Source organism: Hydra vulgaris, chromosome 12 (genome assembly GCF_038396675.1).
Source record: "Hydra vulgaris chromosome 12, alternate assembly HydraT2T_AEP".
Classification (NCBI taxonomy): Eukaryota; Metazoa; Cnidaria; class Hydrozoa; order Anthoathecata; family Hydridae; genus Hydra; species Hydra vulgaris.
Window position 1 is genome coordinate 13,493,097 of NC_088931.1, and position 23,024 is coordinate 13,516,120.

The 23,024-nt window shown below is 28.2% G+C and overlaps 1 protein-coding gene across 6 annotated transcripts in view; it reads right to left on the reverse strand.

The window, feature by feature from the left end:
* The window catches only part of LOC100203332 (metacaspase-2), a 68,810-nt gene extending 64,743 nt beyond the window's left edge, over positions 1–4,067 (reverse strand). For 2 of the 6 annotated variants that reach the window (XM_065812248.1, XM_065812247.1), the window contains exons 1-3: positions 3,600–4,004; positions 3,457–3,510; positions 851–3,277 (exon numbers count right to left, since the gene is read on the reverse strand). In XM_065812248.1, the coding sequence (XP_065668320.1) occupies positions 851–3,277; positions 3,457–3,510; positions 3,600–3,693 (2,575 nt within the window). In that variant the 5' untranslated portion in view covers positions 3,694–4,004. Of the gene's footprint in view, positions 1–850; positions 3,278–3,456; positions 3,511–3,599 lie in introns of all 6 variants that reach the window. The other 4 variants (XM_065812253.1, XM_065812251.1, XM_065812249.1 and 1 more) reach the window with 4 other exon arrangements.
* Positions 4,068–23,024: the final 18,957 nt, after the last annotated feature.

A 23,024-nucleotide genomic window follows, 5' to 3' on the forward strand; every position in this document is an offset into this window, starting at 1 on the left:
ATATAAAATGTGTTTACTAAGTAACAAAAATTAAAACCAAATAAAAATTAAAATAAGCAAACAAAGCTAAAGTACACTTTAACGAAACATAGCTGAAGTACACTTTATTCACGAACGTTTAAATGTGTTCGCTTATTTAAAATTAAATGAAAACTTTTGGTTAAATGTTTTTATTTTTTTTATTGCAGCATCCTTTTTTATTTTTAAACAGCATTTATGAAAAAGCAAAAATACACAACTAACTAAAAATAAACTAGGACCCTGGTAGGCACATAACCTTTTTAATTTTTTTTATTTATTCATGTGTTTTTTTTTGTTTTTTTTTTGTGCTAAATTTTATAGAAATTATTTTGAGTATTTTTTAAAATACTATAGTACTTGAGCACCAAATAAAATTTGCATAATTTTTGAAATCATCTTGGCCTCTTTTATATATGCTTTCTTTTTTTTTTATTTTTTTTTTTTTTTAATTAAAAAATTCGAACAGCGCTTTATTTAGTTTTTGCACTGTTAAGTTTAATAAGCTATTTTAGAATTTAGTTTTAAAATATTTAAATCCAATTTTAAACGTAGAAAAACGCTGTTTAAATTGGTTACCCATCACTACCACTTTGTAATTTGTCCCTTAACCCTAAACACTTTCTTTTTTTAATTTAAAATGTGGGATCATTTAAAAATTAAAATTACATTTCAGTTTTTGCAAGGACAATTTCCATTTTTACCAGTAAGTTAGTTATTTTAAACGTGTATTAGTTATTTCAAACGATAAATCTAATTTAAAAACGCTTTAAACGCTAATAAACGATAAATCTAATTTAAAAACCCTTAAATGATTAGCTGTTTTTTGCACCTGTTTTGTCCGACGGACTATCATCGGCAATCTTTTGTGCGATTTTTAGAATTTCATCATCTTTCAATGCTTCATAAGCAGCTACTTTAGTTTCTTTTTCATTAAGAGCGTCTAAGTCTTTTCTTATGAGCAAATCATTTTCTTCTTGATTTTTGTTGAACTTTCTTAAAGCTGGTCCACTTATTATTATATTTCTTGAGGGAATTTTTTCCCCTTGTAAATGATGTTTTGTATTAAATGACTCACCAAATAAAGAAGGCTCATCTCGATTTTTCAAAAAACTGATAGTCTCAGCGTTATTGTTTCTTGATTGATCATTATTTCTTATAAGGTCATCGCTTTCTTTTTCGTAATCTTTCAGGGAAGGTATGGACATATAGTTGTACATTCTTGTCTTTTTGTTTGAAATCCCATTTTCATTAACATCAAATGGCCGGTGATTTAATTTTTTAACACGCAACAAAGAATCTCTAAATAATTCAGGGTTTTTCTTTATTTCGTGCGCAAATTTATGATCAAACTGATATGGCTTTTTGTTCATTTCTAGAAAAGATTGAATATTATCTGATTGCCCATCATAAGGCATAAAGTTATTACGTTCGTTTCTTTGATAATACTCTTGAGACATATCATAAGAGTTATGGCTCTTTATATCATTTGTAAACTCAGAATTAAGAGAAACTACAGGTTTTTCTTTCGCCATTTGTAGCAATCCAATATTATTGGCAATTTTGTTAATTTCTTTAGTTAAAAGATCATTAGAAACATCTAGTCTTTCTAGATTGATCTTGTCAGCTTTTCCATAATTAGATATTGTTTGGAATTCCTTTAAATTATTATTTTTAAGAAAAGGTCTTTTATAAATAAACTGATGGATATCTTCTTTTAAAGGAGAACTTTCTCCTTGATTTGGTTTTGATGACAAATACTCATTTGAAACTTTTCTTAACAATCTATTGCTGTTTTCATTATTGTTGTTTAAGTTTTGATTGTGGTCGGAACGAAACTTTTCCAGCAATTTGTACAATTGGCTCAAGTATTCATAGCGAAAGTTGTTCTTTTTTAACTTCCCAGTTTCTTTGATATTTTCTTGGCTACTTTGCATTTCATCAAATAAGTTTTGATTTTCATTTTCCGAACCTTTTCTTACATCATTCATATTGTATTCGTTTCTAATTAGGTTTATTAATCTACTTATACTTTGTGACAATTCCATATCATTATATTTAAGGTTATCTTTGTTTATCATATGATTATCATTAAATGTCAATCGATTATCGTTATTTGATTTATCAAAATTATTTTCCTGCTGATTGTATAACTTGTTGTTAACATTGTCCTCTTGGCTTTCTTCAGAATTTCCTAGATTATTATCTTCATTACTAAGTTTCTCATCAAGAAGAAGCGGATTATTAATTTTATCTAAAGATTCAATGTTTAGGTGGTGTTTTGTGTTAAATCTTTCTTGGTGGTCGTCAACATCATTTTTTGGGCTGTCAGAAAATAAGCTATTATCTCTTAAGTGATAGATATTATGACCATAAGGATTTATATGCGCTTCTTGTTCTCTAAACTCTTTGAAAAAGTCATTATTTACTGCATTAAAGCTGTCCGTTCTAGCTGTATGTACAGGTTGTATCTTTTCAGTATTTAGTGAGCTTTTGAATATAGGATTAGTCATTTGCATTAAAACAAGTTTTTTTGTGCTATAGATTTGATTAGGTCTTTCAGCGGAATCATCAGGTGAAAAATTTTCCTGATACGGTTCTTTATCATGACGAAGAATATATTCTTCATCCAACGGGTGTCTTTGAAGAGAATTAACCACAAACCTATGATCAAAATGATTATATCTATTAAGATTTTTTTCTGTTTCTTCCTCGTCTTCTTCCTCTCGAGATTTTTTTTCTTTGTTGATATAATAGCGTTCCTTCTCTTCTAGATTTCGTTCATCACGCGGATTTAATCTCTTGTTTTGATAGCTTTCATCGTTATCAACGTAATTACGAATTTGATCATTAGTTTCTTCGTTATTGTTTTTTGAGATTTGAGTTCCAAATTTTAATGAACCATAATGTTGCTGTTGATTATAAATACCATTATTTACAGATTCTCTTGGTGAAAGATTATCAGAGCTTAAGTCTTCATCATTATTTTCATTAGATTTATCATCTAAATCATCATCAATACCATTATTTTTATTTTCTTTTATAGTTTTTGTAAAAGCCGTCATTGGCAGCTTGTATTTGTAACTGTTTTGAATGTCACTGTCGGTGTTTTTTGGACTATTTATTCCGTCAAATATATTGTCTATTTCTTCATCAGTTGGGTCAACTTCTAATAAGTTTGAAATTTGGTTACTATCGTCTTGGTCATCCTCATCCGGAATAGGAAAAGTCATTCGTTTTGTCGAGTTTGTCATGAGATCTATTAAAAGATTGTGAAAAATGATGTTTATTTAAAAACAAAAAAAACATTTAAAATTTGCTTTCTCTTAACATCCCCATTTTTATTTATTCTTACTTAATATTTATAGTAAACATATTAAAAAGAAACTATTATAATTGTTGTAGGCAAAAGTTTCTTTTAAAACAATTTTTACTTACTATCAGTTGAAACAGAATCGTGCTCATATCCATTTAATATTTTTACTTGACTAACTGAAGCAAAAAAAAAACATAAAACTATAAATTAAAAAATTTGATTTTTTTAATTAAATATTCATATATATTATAAAGGCTGTTGTTACCTTGTGTCGCAAAAGCCAACCAAAAACATAGAAGCGTTGTTTGGCATTTCATTCGTCTTTTCGTAAATAGCAGGAAAGGAATAAATATCTTCATTTTAAAAGAGTTGATAATTACTTTAACGTATAAAAGATCATTATCATTTAGAAATAAATATTCTGTCTGGGCATTTATTCCTTAGATGAAGTCCGTGCACTTTTCTTTTTGTTTTTTGCTTTTTACAAAAAACAAAAGGAAGTAATTAACTTCCAAATCTTAAAATAAACAAGTCCCCTCTAATTAATTACCAGTAAAAGTATTTTAAACTTCATTACCATGTGTAGAAAAAAAAATCGACTTTTATATAATTTGTTTTGTTGAATTCAAAATAGAGGTAGAAAGCAAACAAACAAGCAAAAAACATTGGAGAGGAAGGTGAGCATTAACTAACCGGAAAAGAGGTTTCCAACTGCGCTTTTTGTATATCGAAACAGCGATTGCTTTTCGATGTGCACAAAAATACTTTTAGAATCATATGCAGTATACTTTTTTTTACAAATTAATTTATCCATCGTTTACAAAATAATTTTACACTTTTAAAATATAGCATAACTTGTTCACATTTGCATATTTTTAAAAGAAATAATTATTCTATCAAATATTGTTTATTCTTTTCTAAAAGAGTTTCTTTCTAGCCCATCTGCCAGATGCTAAATTTATTTAATGGTTGTTGCTACAATTATCAATTAAAAATGATTTAACCCGTGTGTTTATCAGTAACTTAAACATATTATAAATGATCATTTTGTTAATGGCCATAAACATGAAGTTAACCATAGAATAGCATGGCTAGCATAGACGAGTCCGCTAATCAGGTTAGTCCGGTAAGGTTTTGTTTTAAAACTAGAACCAAACCTGCTGGGCTCATATATGCATTGCTACTTAATATATATGGTCACTAAATTTTGCCTAAATGATTTTATTAAAAATTTCATATGTGTTAGGATAGCTCAGTGGTTTAGAGTGTCAAACGAAATGTTAAAACATGGACTGTTACACGAGCGCAAATCCGACCACCCCCAACTCAGCGCTTAAATAGTATGGAAGACCGGGGCTAGTTAGCTAAAATTGCACTTGTTTCTCCGCGAAGCGACCTTGTTCGTCAAGTTTTGTGTTTCGGAGTTATAGAGTTGAGAAAGGGTTATAACCACAATTAAGTAGTTTCCTCGTCTGTAGAGGCCTTCTGGGCCTTGGGGAAGTGAATTAATTAAACAAAAAAACAAAACCAAAAAAACTTATCTTTTATAACTTTGATCTTCTTATTTTTATTTTTTATCAGGGTTATAAAATAGATCTTAGAGACGTATTAAATCAACATTAATAGATATACTATAAAACTCATTTGCTCCGCTATAGTGAAACAAAAATGAAAAAAAAAAAAATTGCAACTTACCCGGGGCAAGTTGCAACAGTGAGCAGGGTAAATTGCAACACAATACTTTGAAAGTATAAACCTTGCAAAGTCCAAGAAAAATTACAAGTTAATCTCTAATTTCTATTTACCAACAAAAACTTTATAATTAATTAAAGGAAAGTAGTATTTTCATTGAGCTGTAATACTTTTATTATGCGAGACTTCACATACACCTGACTTGTTTAGTAAACTGATAACTATATTCAAAGATTTCAAAGACTGAAGAAATTAAACAAGAAAGATTATCATTTAACCTAATACCCTGTTTATACTGATGATAAAACACATTTTGTTACTAGCTGATCGGATCCGTAAAAACTTTGTCAGTCTATCCTAAACCGAAACTTTATACTTTTTCCTTATATATTATAGCTTTAAATTGTTACTAGCTGATCAGATCTGTAAAATACGGGTCTTTACCAAACCTATCATTTCTATACATATCTAGTCCATGCCGATTATTTCTTTTCCTATTTCTTAATTACTTTAATATTTTTTAGTAAAATAATTTATTCTGAAAAAAACTTTAAGAGAAAAAAACTTAACATGCGCTATTCCACATACGTAGAGCTTATAAGAGATTTAAAATTAGGTTTGTTTATCTGCTAAATGCATTTCATTGATGGCTCAGTGGTTTAATGCGCTGTCATCAGTGTCGTTTTGGAGGGTTTAAGACCTCCCCTTAGCGTAATAAATTTTGAAATCTTTTTAATCTTGCTTTTATATTTATAGCAAAAAAAAAAATGATATACCAAAAAATATTATTAAAGTTTATAATAAAATTTTAAAGTTTTCTCATTTTATAGATATATTAAACACAATTATTCCATATAATGCCTGCAAACTCAACATATGCTAAAGACACTTACAGACGTTTGTATGCAACGCTATACAAATGGAACTAAGAAGATCTTAGACCATTAAAATATAGTCATAAAGAAAAGTTCATTCTTATGATTGAAGACTAAAGACGCGGCCTTAGCTATTAAACGCTGATCAAAAAAATTTTGCTCATGACGTCACTTAATGTGCAACTGCAGTTAATTGTGGCAAAATAGACTTTTATACGTCAAGTTTCCTTTTATACGTCAAGTTTCCTTTGTTGAAACATTTAATGGCTTCTTTTTTTATTATCTTCAATTTTATTCTCATATTCGGTAGCTTGTGATTCTTGAGTACCATAAATTATAATATTTTTAGATTTTCCTTCTTTTTCTTTGGTCTTGGTTGATATAGCGTTCAATATACAAACTTCTGTGTCAGCTTTCGGTTTGTTGTTTTTGACAATATCAGAAAACAATATTTTTTCGTTAAAAGCAATTAAAAGTTAAAACATATAATCGGTTATTGTCTGTTTCCTCGAATTTCAATTTTATGTTTTGACAAAGTGTTTTACTTTAGCAGGCCAAATCAGTAATCTAACTACTTTAGCTCGGAAAACATTTTTTTTTTGTTGCGCAAAACAAATAACTATAATTATATTTTTTTAATTATAATTTTTATAATTATAATTTTTTTAATTATAATTATGGGAGGAAACCGAATTAAAAGTCATCAAAGTATTTGAAAACAATCTCAACATAAAAGGAGTTACTATTGAACGGGCACACAGTACAGGAAAGATAAGTTTAAAAAATCCGAGAACTATTGTAATGAAGTTATTAAATTATAAAGATAAGATTAAAATATTGAAAAACGCGCACAAACTCAAAGGAACGAATATTTACATAAACGAGGATTATTCTTTCGATACAATGGTGGTACGGAAAAAATTACTTGAAGAAATGAAAGTCAACAGGAACAACGGTATGTACTCGATTGTAATTTATGACAAACTAATAGTAAAAGAATTTCGAAAAAATCAGAACGCTAAAATTTAATCATTTCAATTTATTATGTTTTTTGGTTTTTATACTTTTCTATTTATAATGGATAAAACTATAAATTTTTATCAAAACTCACAATTTAAATCTTTTCAAGTAAACAAAAATATACTTCTAGAGAGTCATTCAGATCCAGATATTAATTTTTATAATAGTAGCGATGAAATCAAAAAAATAAGTCCATTATATTACAACTTAAATACTTCAAATCCCAAAATAGATATAGATGCATTCTCAATCCTTCATTTAAATATTAGAAGCATTCAAAAAAATTTTGAGAAGTTTAAACTTTTTTTACTCAGCACAAAAACGGAGTTTAAAGTTATTTGCCTTACAGAAACATGGTGTCACAATATTGAAATTGAAAACAATTCAAATTTTCAGTTAAAAAATTATAAAGTAGTTCATCAACTTAGAAACTCTGAAAAACCAGGAGGAGGAGTATGCATCTTTATCCACAACTCAATAATTTATAAACCGCGAAGTGATTATTGTACAGCAAGTAATGATTGTGAGTCATTGTCAATTGAAATATTTAGTAAATCTACCAAAAACGTAATTGTGCATGTTTTATACAGACCGCCTTCAGGTAATATGAAAATATTTGATAAACACATAAAAAGTTTAATTACAAATAAAGATGTTTGTAGTAAATGCGTTTACCTTGTGGGCGATTTGAATTTAAATGTACTAGAATATGACTCAAATAAAAACGTCAGAAATTTTCTTAATTTAGTATTTCAAAATGGATTTATTCCAACCATAAATAAACCAACTAGAATTACCAAAAATAGTGCAACCTCAATTGATCAAATTATAACAAACAAATTTACAGACACAAAAGTTAAAACTGGAATATTTATATCTGATATATCGGATCATTTTCCAATTTTTATTGCAACTCAAAAATGTTATCTTTCAAAAAACCCGCAAAAAATAAAAATAACCAAGCGAATCATTAATGACGTTTCTATTGAACTTTTTAATCAATCTTTATCTTCTGAAAACTGGGAAAATATATTGCAAATAAAAAGTACTAACAAAGCCTATGAAAATTTTCTTCTAATATTTCAACAACGTTTGTACGAAAAATTTCTTAAAAAAAAATCATTTGATAATGAATCCAATTATAAAAAATATAAAGGTATTTTTGAGCTAGTTATAAATCGTTCAAAAAAAATATATTATTCAAATCAATTACTTAAATTCAAAGGCGACACGCAGAAAACCTGGAATATCATTAAAGAATTAATTGGTAAAAAAAAGTTATCAACTACTTGTCTTCCAAAAACAATAAATTTTAATGGCGTTGATATATTTAATGAATCAAAAATTGCAAAAACATTTAATCAAGTTTTTGTTAATGTAGGATCAAATCTAGCCTTAAATCTAAAACTTGGTAAATTTAGCGTAGAGTCATATTTAACTGCTAACAATACAATAATGACCAACAATAAACTGACTAAAAATGAGTTATTAATTGCTTTTCAAACATTAAAACTAAACAAAGGATTAGGAGTTGATGAAATAAGCAGTAATGTTGTAATAAAATCTATGCATTATTTAATAACACCACTGTTGCATATTTTCAATCTTTCTTTAAAACAAGGAATATTTCCAGAAAGTTTTAAAACTGCAAGAGTTATACCAGTTCTCAAATCGGGTGATCCTTCTAATGTCTCTAATTATAGACCTATCTCCATTCTTCCTTGCTTCTCTAAAATACTGGAACGAGTAATGTATAATAGACTATTCTCTTTTCTAGAAACAAATAATATTTTATACAACAAACAATTTGGGTTCAAAAAAGGTCATTCAACTGATCATGCTATTCTTAAACTTGTTCATGATATTTTTCGAGCCTTTGATAAAAAAGAGTATACATTAGGTATTTTTATAGACCTTAGCAAAGCCTTCGACACAGTTGACCACCATATCTTAGTAAAAAAACTAGTGAATTACGGAGTTAAGAATGCAAATATAGTTTGGTTTAAAAGCTACTTGTGTGATAGAAAGCAGTATGTTTCTTATGATGGTAGTAAAACTGACAATAGGACAATCACTTGTGGAGTTCCTCAAGGATCCATTTTAGGACCGCTTTTGTTTTTAATTTACATTAACGACTTAAGCAGAGCTTCGAATATTTTAGACTCTGTTTTGTTTGCTGACGATACCAATTTATTTTATTCCCATAGTAACATAAAAACTCTATTTAAAACAGTCAACGAAGAACTGTTAAAAGTAACTGAATGGTTTAATACAAATAAATTGTCATTAAACTTAACCAAAACTAAGTATATTTTTTTTCATCGCTTTTATCAAAGAGACGAAATTCCTCTAAAGCTCCCAAATATTAGCATCGGGAATCAATTTATAAAAAGAGAACACTCAATGAAGTTTCTAGGTGTTCTTCTTGACGAAAATATCACCTGGACAAACCACTTAAAACTAATCGAAAATAAAATTTCTAAAAATATTGGCATACTTTATAAGGTAAAACCTTATCTAAATCAAACTTGCTTAAAATATATCTACTTTTCTTTTATTCATTGTTATCTCAATTATGCTAACATTGCTTGGTGCAGCACCAATAAAAAAAAACTAAACAAACTATTTAACAAACAAAAACATGCCATAAGAATAATATCCAACGCAGACCGTCTCTCTCATTCACAACCACTATTTATTAATCTAAAAATCTTAAATGTTTACCAAATAAATATATATCATCATTTAATTTTTATGCATAAAATCAATAACGATACGATGCCAAATATTTTTAAAACACTATTTAAAAAAATACAGCACAAATACCTTACTAGACATGCAAAAAATAATTATGTTCAAGCTAAAAATCACTTTGAAGCCACTAAGTTTTCCATCACAACTAGAGGCCCACAACTATGGAGTAAAGTAATTAGAAATGACATCAAAACGCTTGCAAACATAAATATTTTTAAATCAAAACTAAAAGAAATAATTTTAGTTAATCAAAGCATGAAGGACTTCTTCTGGAGCTATATTTATTTTTTGGCCTTTAAAATATTGTATAGTATATTTTCATTTTATTTGCAAAGGTTTAAAAACTTAGTTCACTAAAAAACTTATTTTTTATTTTTTATTTTCTTTTTATGAAAAACTAAAGGTCTTGCTATAGAAGTTTGAATTCTTTTCATTATATTTTCCTAATTAAGAATTCTTAATTGCAATAATTAAAAACATTTATATATAGGTTCAAATATCATTTTTGTCTGTTTGTTTCTTTTTTATTTTTGCTTTGTGTTCAATTATATTTGAAAATAAGTTTTATAATTTATTATCTCTATTTTTTTTTGTCTTTTTGTTTGTTTGTTTGTTTGTTTTTTGTTTTTGTCTTTGTTTGTTTGTTTGTTTGTTTGTTTGTTTGTTTTTTTTTTTTTTTAAAAAAAAAAAAATATGAAAAAAATAATAAAAAAAAAAATAATAAAAAAAATAATAAAAAAAATTTTCTTTTTTTTTTCTTTCTTTTCTTTCTTTTTATATTTGATAACTTTTTTAATGACAAGATTTGATAGCTATATTATTTACGGATTATTGGGAGCTTGGCGATAAGACTATTTTGTCTTCTTCTTGCCCCCACCATGTGTATATTTTACCAATACGAGAGTTGTAATTATTTTTAACGGCAAACTTATAACTTTAAAAAAAAAAAAAAAAAAAAAAAAAAAACCTTTTTGTAAAACAATTACTATTAAAAATTACTTACGTCATTGAGATGACTAACGTCATTAAAAGCCACGCTTGTAAAACGTAAACACAGTCATACTACAGTCATTCAAATACTTTGTTTGCTAATAAAAAGGTAATGCAAAAATAGACCTGAAAAATTAATCCATTAGTAATGGTACTTTATCGAATCTATTAGTTGTTATTATCAAAAGAGATATTGATTGCAAAACGCTTCATGATCCTGTGAGCTTCTAGAAGTCCTGCCGGTAATATATACAATGTAAATTTCCCTTGTACATATTCTGGCAAATAAAATGAAAAAATAAAGAGCAAAACAAGATTTTTAAAATCAAAGATTAACAGCTGATACTTGAATCTTGTATTTGTTCTGATTTATTTCAAACATACGGGGTAAAAAATGTAGGAACAATATTTTTATTAAAATTTATTAGCACAAATATTGGAGGATGGTAAATATTAGTTTAGTAAATATTAGGTATATTTAACTTAGTGAATTATATTTGGGAATGTGGTTTATCTCGTATATATTTCTGAATCGGTGTTTTTGCATATTAAAGACTTTTTTAAATTTATTTTTATTTGTCATTCACCAAGCAATGTTAGCCTAATAGTCAAGACCATAGAGAGGATAAGAATGTGCTGGTACAATTATCCTTTTGGACTCCTATCCCGCTCTCCCACCGCATGTTATACATATATGCATGTATATATATACATATATATATATATATATATATATATATATATATATATATATATATATATATATATATATATATATATATATATATATATATATATATATATATATATATATATAGCCAACCAGGAAAGTGCAAATGCTTCAAATGTCGGTGAATCAAAACTTCATATAAGAACAACGGTTCAACAACACTAAAAATTTTTGCCTGAAGGCAAGTTAAATCAGTCTGCATTAGCTTTACATAAAGTAAATTGCAATGAGGACATTGAATGGAATAATTAAAGTTGAAGATAAAAAATTAGAAAGAAACGTCCGTAAAGCCTTGGAGAAAAACAATGTCTTCCAATGTACGAATTTGGATGATATATTGAAAAACAATGGACAATATGTTGATAAACAAATTTTTACAACTGATTGATAAACAAATTTTTGTTGATTGATAAACTGATTGACAACCAAATTTTTACAACTGGTTGATAAACAGGTTTTTACAACAATATAAACAAATTTTTGAACTTCATTTTTTTCATACTTAAGTAAAAAAAGTCATTATAAAGGTGACGTCAAAATTTAAAATTTGTGTTGTTATTTAACGGTCACAATCTTTGTAATTATAGGGGAGAACGGGGTGAGATAGGACAAAAAAACTTGCTTGCGTGCTGCGCTTTAAATTTTCCGCAAAAACCATACAAATCGGTTTAAAACTATAGTCCAATGAATTGTCATGTTAAATTATTGCAAAACCAATTATTTAACCATCAAATTAAGTTCAAGGACTTGGTTTTTTTAAAGTGACACTGTTTGTCCCATGTCGCCCCATTTATTTTTAATGGGACAATGGTTGGGGTGAAATGGGACAAAAATAGAAACAAATAATTTTAAGCATTATTTTATTGTTTATTCTACTCTTTATAAAACATAACAATACACAAAATTTATTTATGTTTAACAAAAATACCATTCTAAATTTTTTTTTTTGTTGTTGTTATTTCACCTCTCTAAGGCCCAGAAGACCACTACAGATAAGGAGGCTACTTAATTGTGGTTATGACCCTCTCTCAACTCTATAACTCCGAAACACGAACCTTGACGAACAAGGCCGCTGCGCGGAGAAACAAGTTGAGCGCGGTACTACCAGGGACGTGGTGGGGATCGAGCTTGGAACCTCTCGCTTATGAAGCGAGCGCTCTACCACTACACCACTACCGCATTTGTAACTTTGTTCAACAGGTTGCTTGATGTTTAAATTGAGTCAAAATTACGTTGATGTCTGAGGGAGTAACTTTTTTTTTCTTATCTTTATCTTCTCTTTTTCTTTTACATTCTGATAAACTTTCACCTAGTTCATTTTTTGTTGGTGTGTCAGTCAATACCAGAGACCAAAAACATTTTCTTTTTGCACTTTTTCTCTTTGCCACCCTTTCAAGCGCTTTTAGAAATGGCCTTTTATCTTCTGCTATCCAATGGTAGACAGAAGTGCTGATTTGCTGTTTCTTTTCATTAATAACTTCAGATACAATACACAGTGATGTGGGGATTGTTTGTTTGTCAGAATTGTCATTTGCTGGAATTGGTCGATCAGATGCATAAGAACATAAAAAGTTGACATCACTGAAAACATATGGATTGTACGGGAAAATGCCAGCTGCTTTAAAACCATTTTGAATGTTTTGGGAAGTAAAGGCTCTCGTATAAGCTATTCCTAAATTTTCAGAAATGTCATATATCGTCATAGGAGTATTTGGATGTGCCTTTAACCATGAATCACATGCTGAATTGTTAAATTTCTTTAATTACCCAAATACTGATCTGTCAAGTGGTTGGAGGTTTTGGCTGCAATGGGGTGGCAATGTCAAGAGCACAACATTGCTTTCCTTAGCTTTATCCATCAGTTTAATCGATATATGAGTTTTGTGGTTGTCCATTATTAAAAGTAATGGATGATCCTTACTAGGATGTCCATACTCCACAAAATGATCAAACCATTTCAAAAAAAAACTCTGTATTTATCCATCCACTAGGATTAGCATCATCTTTTGTACCTGTTGGTGCACCTTTAAGCATATGGCTACGAAAGTGGACACGAGGAAATATCAAAAATGGTGGAATAAAATATCCAAGGGCATTAATGCAACCCACCATTGTAACTAGGGTTCCCCTTTCAGCAGAAGTTACCTGTCTTACTTGCTTTACCCCTTTACCAGCAATCAGTTTCACTGGCTTATGAACAGTTGTCAGACCTGTTTCATCAATATTGTAAATGCAATCAGCAGAAAAGTTATAGCGCTTCTGCACACTGTCAAGGTTTTTGAATAAAGTATCTACATTTGTGCGATTGAAACTAGTTGTTTGACTGAGGCTGGTAGCTTCTGGCGTACGAATATATAATTTTGTACGATTTAAGAATAAATAAAACCATTCAGCTCCAGCTGCTTCACTCTTTTTCCAGTTTTCTGGTATTTTAATGTCATTTTTAATTGCATATTGATATGCAAGTTGCTTTGTTTCTCTAGCATCAAGTCCATAATGCATATTAGATGCTTGACGAAAATATATTGAAAGTTCATCTTCTTGTGTCTTATTAAAAATATATTTATGTTGTTCATCAAAGTATAAGTTACTGTAAGAAGTTTCTTTATCACCCTTTATTTTCCGCTGTAAACTTGATTTTGAAATTGTATACTCTTGTACAGCTGCTCGTAGTGATAAACTGCCAGATTCGACAGCCATCACGGCTGCTTTTATTGTGTGAGCATCAGGCTTTAACCGACTTGTCACTCGTTTGTACTTTCTTGGCATCTGAAAAATTATTACTCATATTACTGAGTCCATTATTTAAAAAAATTATGCCTTTTTAATTGCATTAACCAAAATCCAGATTAGGCTATAAATTTTAAATTTATTTTAATGAAATAAAATAGCATGACAACCCTATAAAACTTATAATGTGATTAAATTTAATAAGGCTAATAATGAAGAACTTTATTTAAACTGAATTTAAAATACAAAAATAATTGGCATTAAAACAATACTTACTGTGAAAGATGTCTTCAGGACAAAGTAACAAAGAAATCTAATATAATAATTATTATTTTCTATGATAGAAAACACTTTACTATAAAGTAAACATTGAAATATTATCATAAACATAAACATAATTTTCTGTTCACTTGCTTTTTTATAAAAATATTGATTATAAAAGTTCAAGTACATTAAATTAAAAAAATGATAAAATTGAACAGTGTCCCATTTCACCCCAATTCTCCTGTCCCAAGTCACCCCATCACTAGTAGGTGTGAGAAAACCTTTATTTTATATAGTTTTCGTAGCCAGATGCTAATCATATTTCTTCAGTAGTTAAATAAAAACAATAGTGAATAATTAAAAACAATAAGCATAAAAATATATGCAAACAACACATAAATATTTAATAATAATGATGTCTTCAAAATCCAGGAAAATTGTTAGATTTTTACATATTCACAAATAATCCGAAAAAAAAATACTTCTGAAACTTAAAAAACACAATAATATGAAGAAGCTATTGCAAACTTATAACATATATAAAAAACTTTTGCTTTATTAAATTTTTCACTGAGATATCGCCAAGTCCCATCTCACCCCATGTCCCATCTCACCCCATTCTCCCCTACAAATAAAAAGAAAACCACTCTTAATCGATTTTAAAAAAAATCTAAACGGTTGTTCTTATTTAAGGATCTATGCTAGATTTTAAATCTTTTTTTAAAATAAAGTAAAGCTCTAATAAAAAAAAAAATCAAGAAAAATCTTAAAAAAAAAATTCTTTTTAAAGAATGTTATTATCACAATCCACCCTAACAAAGTTTAAGGTCGAACTTTAGGCAATAATCAATTTGTTATTTTTCATTCATAAACTTTTAAACAGTAATTAACAAATAAAACAATGTTTAATTCACAACTGACGAAACTTTAGAACAGCAAAAATAGTTATTCAAATTAATATAGTTATAGTCCTGGTTTTACTCTATTGAAAAATTAGAACATCAAATTGTGAACAATTAAAATACTAGGTTGACAAATCTTCAATTTTCTCAAATATCATATTTAATATATAACTTACAACTTTTGTTTTTTTACAATTAAACATATACAAACAAACTTTTACAATACAATAACCTTTCCATTTTAAAGGTCAACAAGCAATCGAAAAATCTTTACTTGATTTTCTTCAGTCTCATAGACTACATCAAACAAAGTTTTTTTTGATAAGTTATTTTGATATCAATGACTTTTTCGTTCATTTAGTCGGCAAATTCGACTATCTAAATTTACCGACTAACTTTAGACAATTTAGTTGGTAAATTTAGATAGTCAGTCGGCAAATGTCAATAAGGCAGTCGGCAAATTTTAAAAAAAGAGGCTCTTTCTTTTTTTTTTTTTCGGTTGACAAAAGTTGTGTTGGCACCCTGCCCCCCCCCCCACGTGACACCTACTCGCGCCGGCCCTGCATCTAACAATACATATTCATCACCTGCTTCTTTTGAAGTCAACCACACTTTTGTTTTTAATTTTAACAACTCATTTACCCATTTAGCTTTTTTAAAGAAAGCTTTATTTTCAGCTGTTTTTTTAGCGTTATGTTTTTCAGACAATCTTTCACTCATTTCAAACTTTAATTCTAAATGACGTTGCTTGTATTTATCTTTCATTTTATTAAAGTTACTTGAAGCTTTTTTAGGCAACGAGTCAAGCTCATCCAAAGTCTTTTTATCCAACCAGGTATTTTGGCATTATATTTTGTACGAATTAAAAGATCTAATACAGCAAAGTCACTTTCTAACGTTTTGTTTGTTGTTGGGACATTCTTTGCAGACTTACTTATATTATCAGAAAGATACCAATACTTACCTTCAGGAAGTTGATCACCATATTGCCTTTCAAGAACAACTAATAAAGAATAGCAAATCACATCTAATATTTGCAGCGTTTAAATATTTAAATCAGTGTCAGCAGTCTCTTCAAATAATTTATCATAGAAAATATCTTTACGAATATTAACACCACTTGGACTGAATATAGGTGTTTTCAAAATCATAATTGATGATGCATTTTTACACATTATTAAGCTTAGCAAAAATGAATTCATGTCAAGAATACTTTTTTGTAATTCAATTATCCGCCAAAGTGTGCTTGTAATCATTTTATCAATTATTCCAAAAGCCCACTATTCTGCTAAATATAAATTGTTGCAGATATCTTCTTTAACTGCAAGTAAAAGATTATTTAGGTTCGACCAATTTTGAAGAAACTTTAAATATCTTTAGAATGAAAAAAAAAGCTGAAGCATTATAATAAAGTATATTAAATTGGTTACAAACAAAGGGTGCAAGCATACACACTTTGCCCTTTACCAGCAAGAAATGCATTAAAATACCCAGCACTTCCAACTTCATCACTCCCGCAAACATGAAAAGCTTTACATGCAGTTTTTATCAATCTAGTGGCACCTGATTCTGCAGTATTGAATGAAAAAATGTTTTCATGACAACTGTTTAAAACTAACTTTTTCAAATGATTTAATTGTTTTATTAGTTTCTGTTGCATAGTTGGTTTTTTGTAAAATTTTATAAAATAATGATTTTATAAATGTAATTTACAAAAAAAGTTTGGCATTTCAATGAAATCTGCTTGCTCGCCTTTTTTTAAACTTTCCAGTTCTTTATAACTTTAGACAGTAACTTTTTTCTCATATCTTTAAGTTTTAAATTAAACAATGGATTAACCGGCCCGAGATCAGACATGGTAGTTTTAAAAAAATATATAGGGCAGAATTTTTTTTTCTTTGCTGCTAATATCTAAAATGTCACGTATATCATCTAATGTTTTGGTTAACGCATTAATAGTATAATCTGCATTACTTTCAGCCATTTTAAGTAATCCAAAAGATAAAGTACTTCTACTTGCGGTAATAACTTGGAAATTTTGAAAATGTCTATGGTGTTTAGTGGTACCGTCACTGTGATGACAATTGCCTGTATTTACTTTCTACAGTATGTTACAATTTACTTTCTACAGTATGTATCATTTCTTCTCCAACTTGAAGCTGATTAAGTGTTAATGCTTCAGTCATTAATCGAGATTTTGTACCAATTGAGGGAAGCTTTTCTATATCTAATTTTGCTAGTTTTTTTAAAACAATTGTGATAACCTCATTAACTTTATTCATGCTGACATTCAAAGAAACTAACCTCATAATAACATCTCTTATATTATTAGAATACTTTCCATTTTGTCAAAATTTCAGATTTTGGAAATGTTACTATTTTGCGATCAAGGAAAAGACAATTTAAAGTATTCAAATCTTTATTTTCTTTGTAAAACAATTTTTCTCCAATGTTAAGAGAATTGATATCTTTTTTAGGATTATTTGAACTATTAGAAGAAAACTTTTCAAGTTTATTTACTACCATGCTAAATTTCTTGTTTACATAATACAACTTTTTTGCATGCAATTTTTTTTTCCTCACAAAGGAGTGCAACTTTTTGTCACTTTTTTTAAGCATACCAGTCAAAAGTTTAACTGTTTTATTAAAAAAGGACATCAGCTTATATATATCTCTTCTTTTAATGTTTTTTTTTTACGATTTAAATTTATCTACAACAATTTTAATTTTGTTGTACAAGCTCAAGTTATTTTCGGTTACTGAAAACAAATTTGAGAATCGACTTCTAAAATTCGAGCACAACGTTTCCAAACATTTATTATTCAAGCATAGATACCAATCATATAACTCTTTATTATTCATTATACTGAAGTTAATTTTATAGAAATATTGATATCAATGTATTTAATAATATAGTAATAAGATATTATAACTTTTGGCGCTATTGCAGTTTCTCTCCCCCCCCCCTCCCCTCCCCTTTTTTTTATTGCTGATCATGATAGAGAATTTTATTATTGATTAAGAATCGAATAAAAACATAGGTCTGAAAATCAACTGAAAGTGCTCTAAATCGCTGTTGAAGTTGAAAAAAATTACACTAAAAAACGCTTATATTCGCCATTTTTTTCATATTCGGTTATAATTAAAATCCTTTTCAAAGATGAGTTTAAAAAAGCCTGGTTTCTATTAACAATATCAATCAAAACTGTTAAAAAATGCTAAGCGCATCGTTTTCTGATTTATCTCTGGCGCAAACCCTAACCCTGTCCCAAATCATGTACGTTTAATCGCGCCAATCCCTATTTGTCAGTCGATGTGTGTGCATTTAGTTGTGCCAACCCCTATTTGTCAGTCGATGTATGTACATTCAATTGTGCCAATCCCTCTTTTTCAGTCGATGCATGTACATTAAATTGCTCCAATCCCTATTTGTCAGTCGATTTATGTACATTTAAAAAGCAAAATCTTAAACTTATTTTTAAAAGTTTAATTAAAAATATGTAAAATATATTCTTAAAAGTATTTAATTTTGTTAAAATTTAATTTTCACGACAATAAAAACCGGGTTGCGTAATTAAAAAAAGATTTTCTAAATGATTGATTTCAAATATAAACTTTGATGTAAAGCGCTTTTAAAAAATAGCGAATATTAGAGTTTTTAGTGTAATTTTTTAAACTTCAACAGAGTTTTTAGTGTAATTTTTTAAACTTCAACAGCGAATTAGAGCACTTTCTGTTAATTTTCAGACTTATGTTTTTATACGATTCTTAATCAGAATAAAATTCTCTATCATAACCAGCAATAAAAAAAAAGGGAAGGGAGAGGGGGAGAAACTGCAGGAGCGCCTAACTTTTGCCGAAATTTTGAAATAATATTAAGCGGACGGAAAGAAAGAAGAGGATGGGATTTAACAGGTTTTCAACTTAAATTTAAAATTTTGGCTGAAGTATCGAAAATCAGACAAAACTTTGTTTTTTTAAATGTGTTTTAGACCGACCAATTCATTACATTATTTTAAAGAGTACTAGAACGCAAACAAAATAATTTTTAGCTAAGATAATTACCAAAACTTTAATAAAATTGTTCCTGAAGTCAGATAAGCCACGGCATTAATTTTTTGTCCAAAAATTTTTCAACGCGAATTGTTCGATAGTTATGTGATTCTATCACGTTCTGTATGGCGGCCGCGAATTTTTAACATTACGTGATTCTATCACGTAACGTTAAAATTCGCAGCCGCCGTACTATATTGCAAATAAAGTAAACAAAGCCATACTGTCCGGCAAGTAAAGTAAACGAAGCGAGCGTTTATTAGCATAACGAATTTAATTACAATTATTTAGATAACATACCTTTAGGTAAACAGATTTTTTATGATTATTTTTGAATAAATTTATGTAGAATTTAATTATCTATCTCACAATATAACTAATTTATTTTTGCTTAAAATAAAACTCTATTTAAATAACTTGTTTTCAAAGGTGTATTATATTAATAATATAATATACCTTTAAAAAAGAAAGTTTTGAATGCGTTGGAGTACTTTATATAAAATTTACTTATTCAAAAATTACTAATAATTTATAAGTAATGTGCAAATAAGTAAACTGTATATAAAGTACTCCAAAGCATTCAAAAATAGACTTAATTATTTTTGTTTTACATTTTGAACAACTTCTTTTAAGTATTATAACGCATAAGATTCTTTTCTTTTTTTTAAATATTTTTGTCAATTTGCTAACATTTATAACTCAGACACAGTAAACACATTTTGGTTGTTTAAGCGTGTTAAATAACTTATTAAATTCTATTAATATTTTAAAATGCTATGTATATAAATAATATGTTGAATTACTAATTAAATTGCTTTAATATATTAAAAGGATTTAATAATAATTAATAACAATAATAATTGGCAACGAGCGAAACCACAAACTTAGAAGAATGTGTGATTTTAGAGGCAATCAACACTTGTGCTAAAGATGTAAACAAGTTGCAGAGGATCCAAATGATTATAATTTTATTATAAATTTCAAATTTTTAAAATTATATGTGTATCTTTTTGCTGTCATGTCAAGAATGTTTTTCATAAAACAGACTTTTTATTGACAAATTAACTTATCAGATGGATGCTGTTTATAACTTAAACTTTAAATTTAAAAGCTTGCTTAAAAGCAGTGTTTTTAATTAACCCTTCTTTGCATCAAATTCTGCTGCAAATAAAAGTATACATAGTAGAGGAAATTAATTGAAAGACTTGCATTAGCTTTAAATGAAGTTGGAAGAGGACACGAATCAAATTTTAAACGTTTTTGAATTAAGTTGTAACATTTCAAGGACTTCTATAAATAAAACTAGTAAATGCATAATAGATCTGTAAGTATTAAAACATTTTCAAGCAAGCTGTTATTATGTTTAGAAGATCTATTTCATTTCATTGGTTAGTGTGCAGTGAGTTTCTAAGAAGAGGTGACTCTTTGTCATTTAAAGATGTTTTTAGTTGTGGGCCTTATGTACAATTCTATATATTACCACTGAAAGTAAAGTGTTGGACATGTGCAGTTTCTTTCTAACTCCATTGAATTCAACAATGAATGTAAGCAACTGGAACTTAATAATGGAACTCAATAATGACTTAATAACACAACCTTTTGTTAAGACTATAAACTAACATGATTCTGAACGTTTTAAGTTATCTGGATTTTTAAGAAATCAATTTTCAAAGACATGTATTTCAAAAATATGTTCAAATTGACAAAAAAAAAGGTGGACTAGCACGTTTAAAATAATATACATTATAACTTTTTTTACAATTGTGTTCTATATAAAGTACAACTTTTCTAATTCAAATTTTATAGGTAAAAATAAAAGGTTAAATAAAAAGATTTTTTAATTATAGAAAGTTGCTATATTTATTTTCATTATACGTTTTAAAAGAGGTTGTTTTGAAACATGTGTAAAAGTATTGTTGTTTTTTTCATAGAAACAATAAATTATTTTATTCTTGTCAGTAAAACTATGCCAAGTACTTGTTTTGACAACAGGGCATTTCCATTCCAGTGAGTCAAAAAAAATGAAATTTTAAAACAAATATTTTTTTAATTCGGAAGATGAAATTCAAAAGAAGATAGGTGATATTTTGATTATCCAAAAAAAAAATTATAGAAGACAAGTTTTTCTTCATGTGTTAATTATTCAAACTTCGCAATAAATAAAAAAATTTTTTGAGATAAAAAATAAAAATTCTTATTACATGAAGTTATAATATTTAAAATTGATTTCATGGCCCAGATTTTTTTGTTTCTTAAAGATAATGATGTCTTTTAATATTTCATTATCATAAATTGCAACTAGGTATCTTTGAGGTATCTTAAATTTTATGCCAAAGTGAACGGCGAATATTTAGAAAAAGAAGTGATAAAAAGTTTCAATGAAAGTGATTTTTTTTACTTTGTGTGTTTTTAGGCTACTGAATAGAATGGCAAAAGTATTTTTTTTCTTCTACGACATTTTAGCATTGTTTTTTTTTTTGCATCACGCACAGACATATCACGCACGGACAAATATTCATCCGTGCGTGATAATTATTTTCCTTTGGCTTTATAACGTTTGAATCGCATATTTGCTAATTAATTAGTTTGAGTATAAAATTAGTTAGATTGATAACAGTTGCTTAAAAGAATTTAGAATTAAAATGAACAAAGTTTAGAAAGAAGAATCCAGAATATCAGATTGCTGAAACTAATCGAATGAAAAATAAAAGAGCTAACATGAGCAAAAAGGAAAAGGAGAAAGTACGTCGAAAAGATTGCGAAAGAAAGAAGCGAAAGCGAGAGGTGAACCAATCTACATCTGATATTGAACAATCCTTTTTATCTCCGCAGAGTTTTGGAAAGGCACTTAAAAAAATTAACTCAGCATTACCTGCCGATTCAAACAAAAGAAAATACCTTTTAAAAGAAGTTTGTAAACGTGAAAACATACTACTTTCTGATATTTCAGAATCAGGCCCTGACTACGCCGGTTTGGACGATGTTAATTGCAAAGTTCTTGATTTTTATTTGCGCGAAGATATTAGTAGAATGGCTCCAGGACGCAAAGAAGTTGCTATTAATAAGAAAACAAAAGAGAAGGTATGACGCATCGTTTTTATGTAGGAATCGCATTTTATTTAACAAGGTTTTGCAGTTTTTGTAAACAATTTTTGTTTTCTTTTAGAAACAAATTCGTCATATGCTGATGACCATAGGAGAAGCATACTCACTTTTTAAAAGTGAGCATATTAATTCAAAAGTGGGGAAATCTAAGTTTTACGATCTGCGGCCATTCTATGTCAAGCTAGTAAACGATCTTCTCCACGATATTTGTCTTTGCATATACCATGAAAATTTCAGGTTGTTAACAAATGCCCTTCAAAAAAAATTTAATGTTATGTCAGACATAATTGACAGAACTGTGTGTAATCAAAACAACCAATCTTGCATGTTTATGGAGTGTAAAGCGAACTGTGGGTTGCCAAAGTTTGATGAATATGTTTCTAATGTAATAGATTCATTTGGTGACGATTCAAACAAACCGCTCTTTGTTTTTGACCAATGGTCCTCAGAAAATGCGCAGAAAATTGAACAACCACTAACATCTTTGTTAGAGGCGTGCGTATTACTGCGTCATCAATTGCCAGATTATATACGTCATGTGTATATAAAGCGACAACAAAGTGCATATTTTCGTT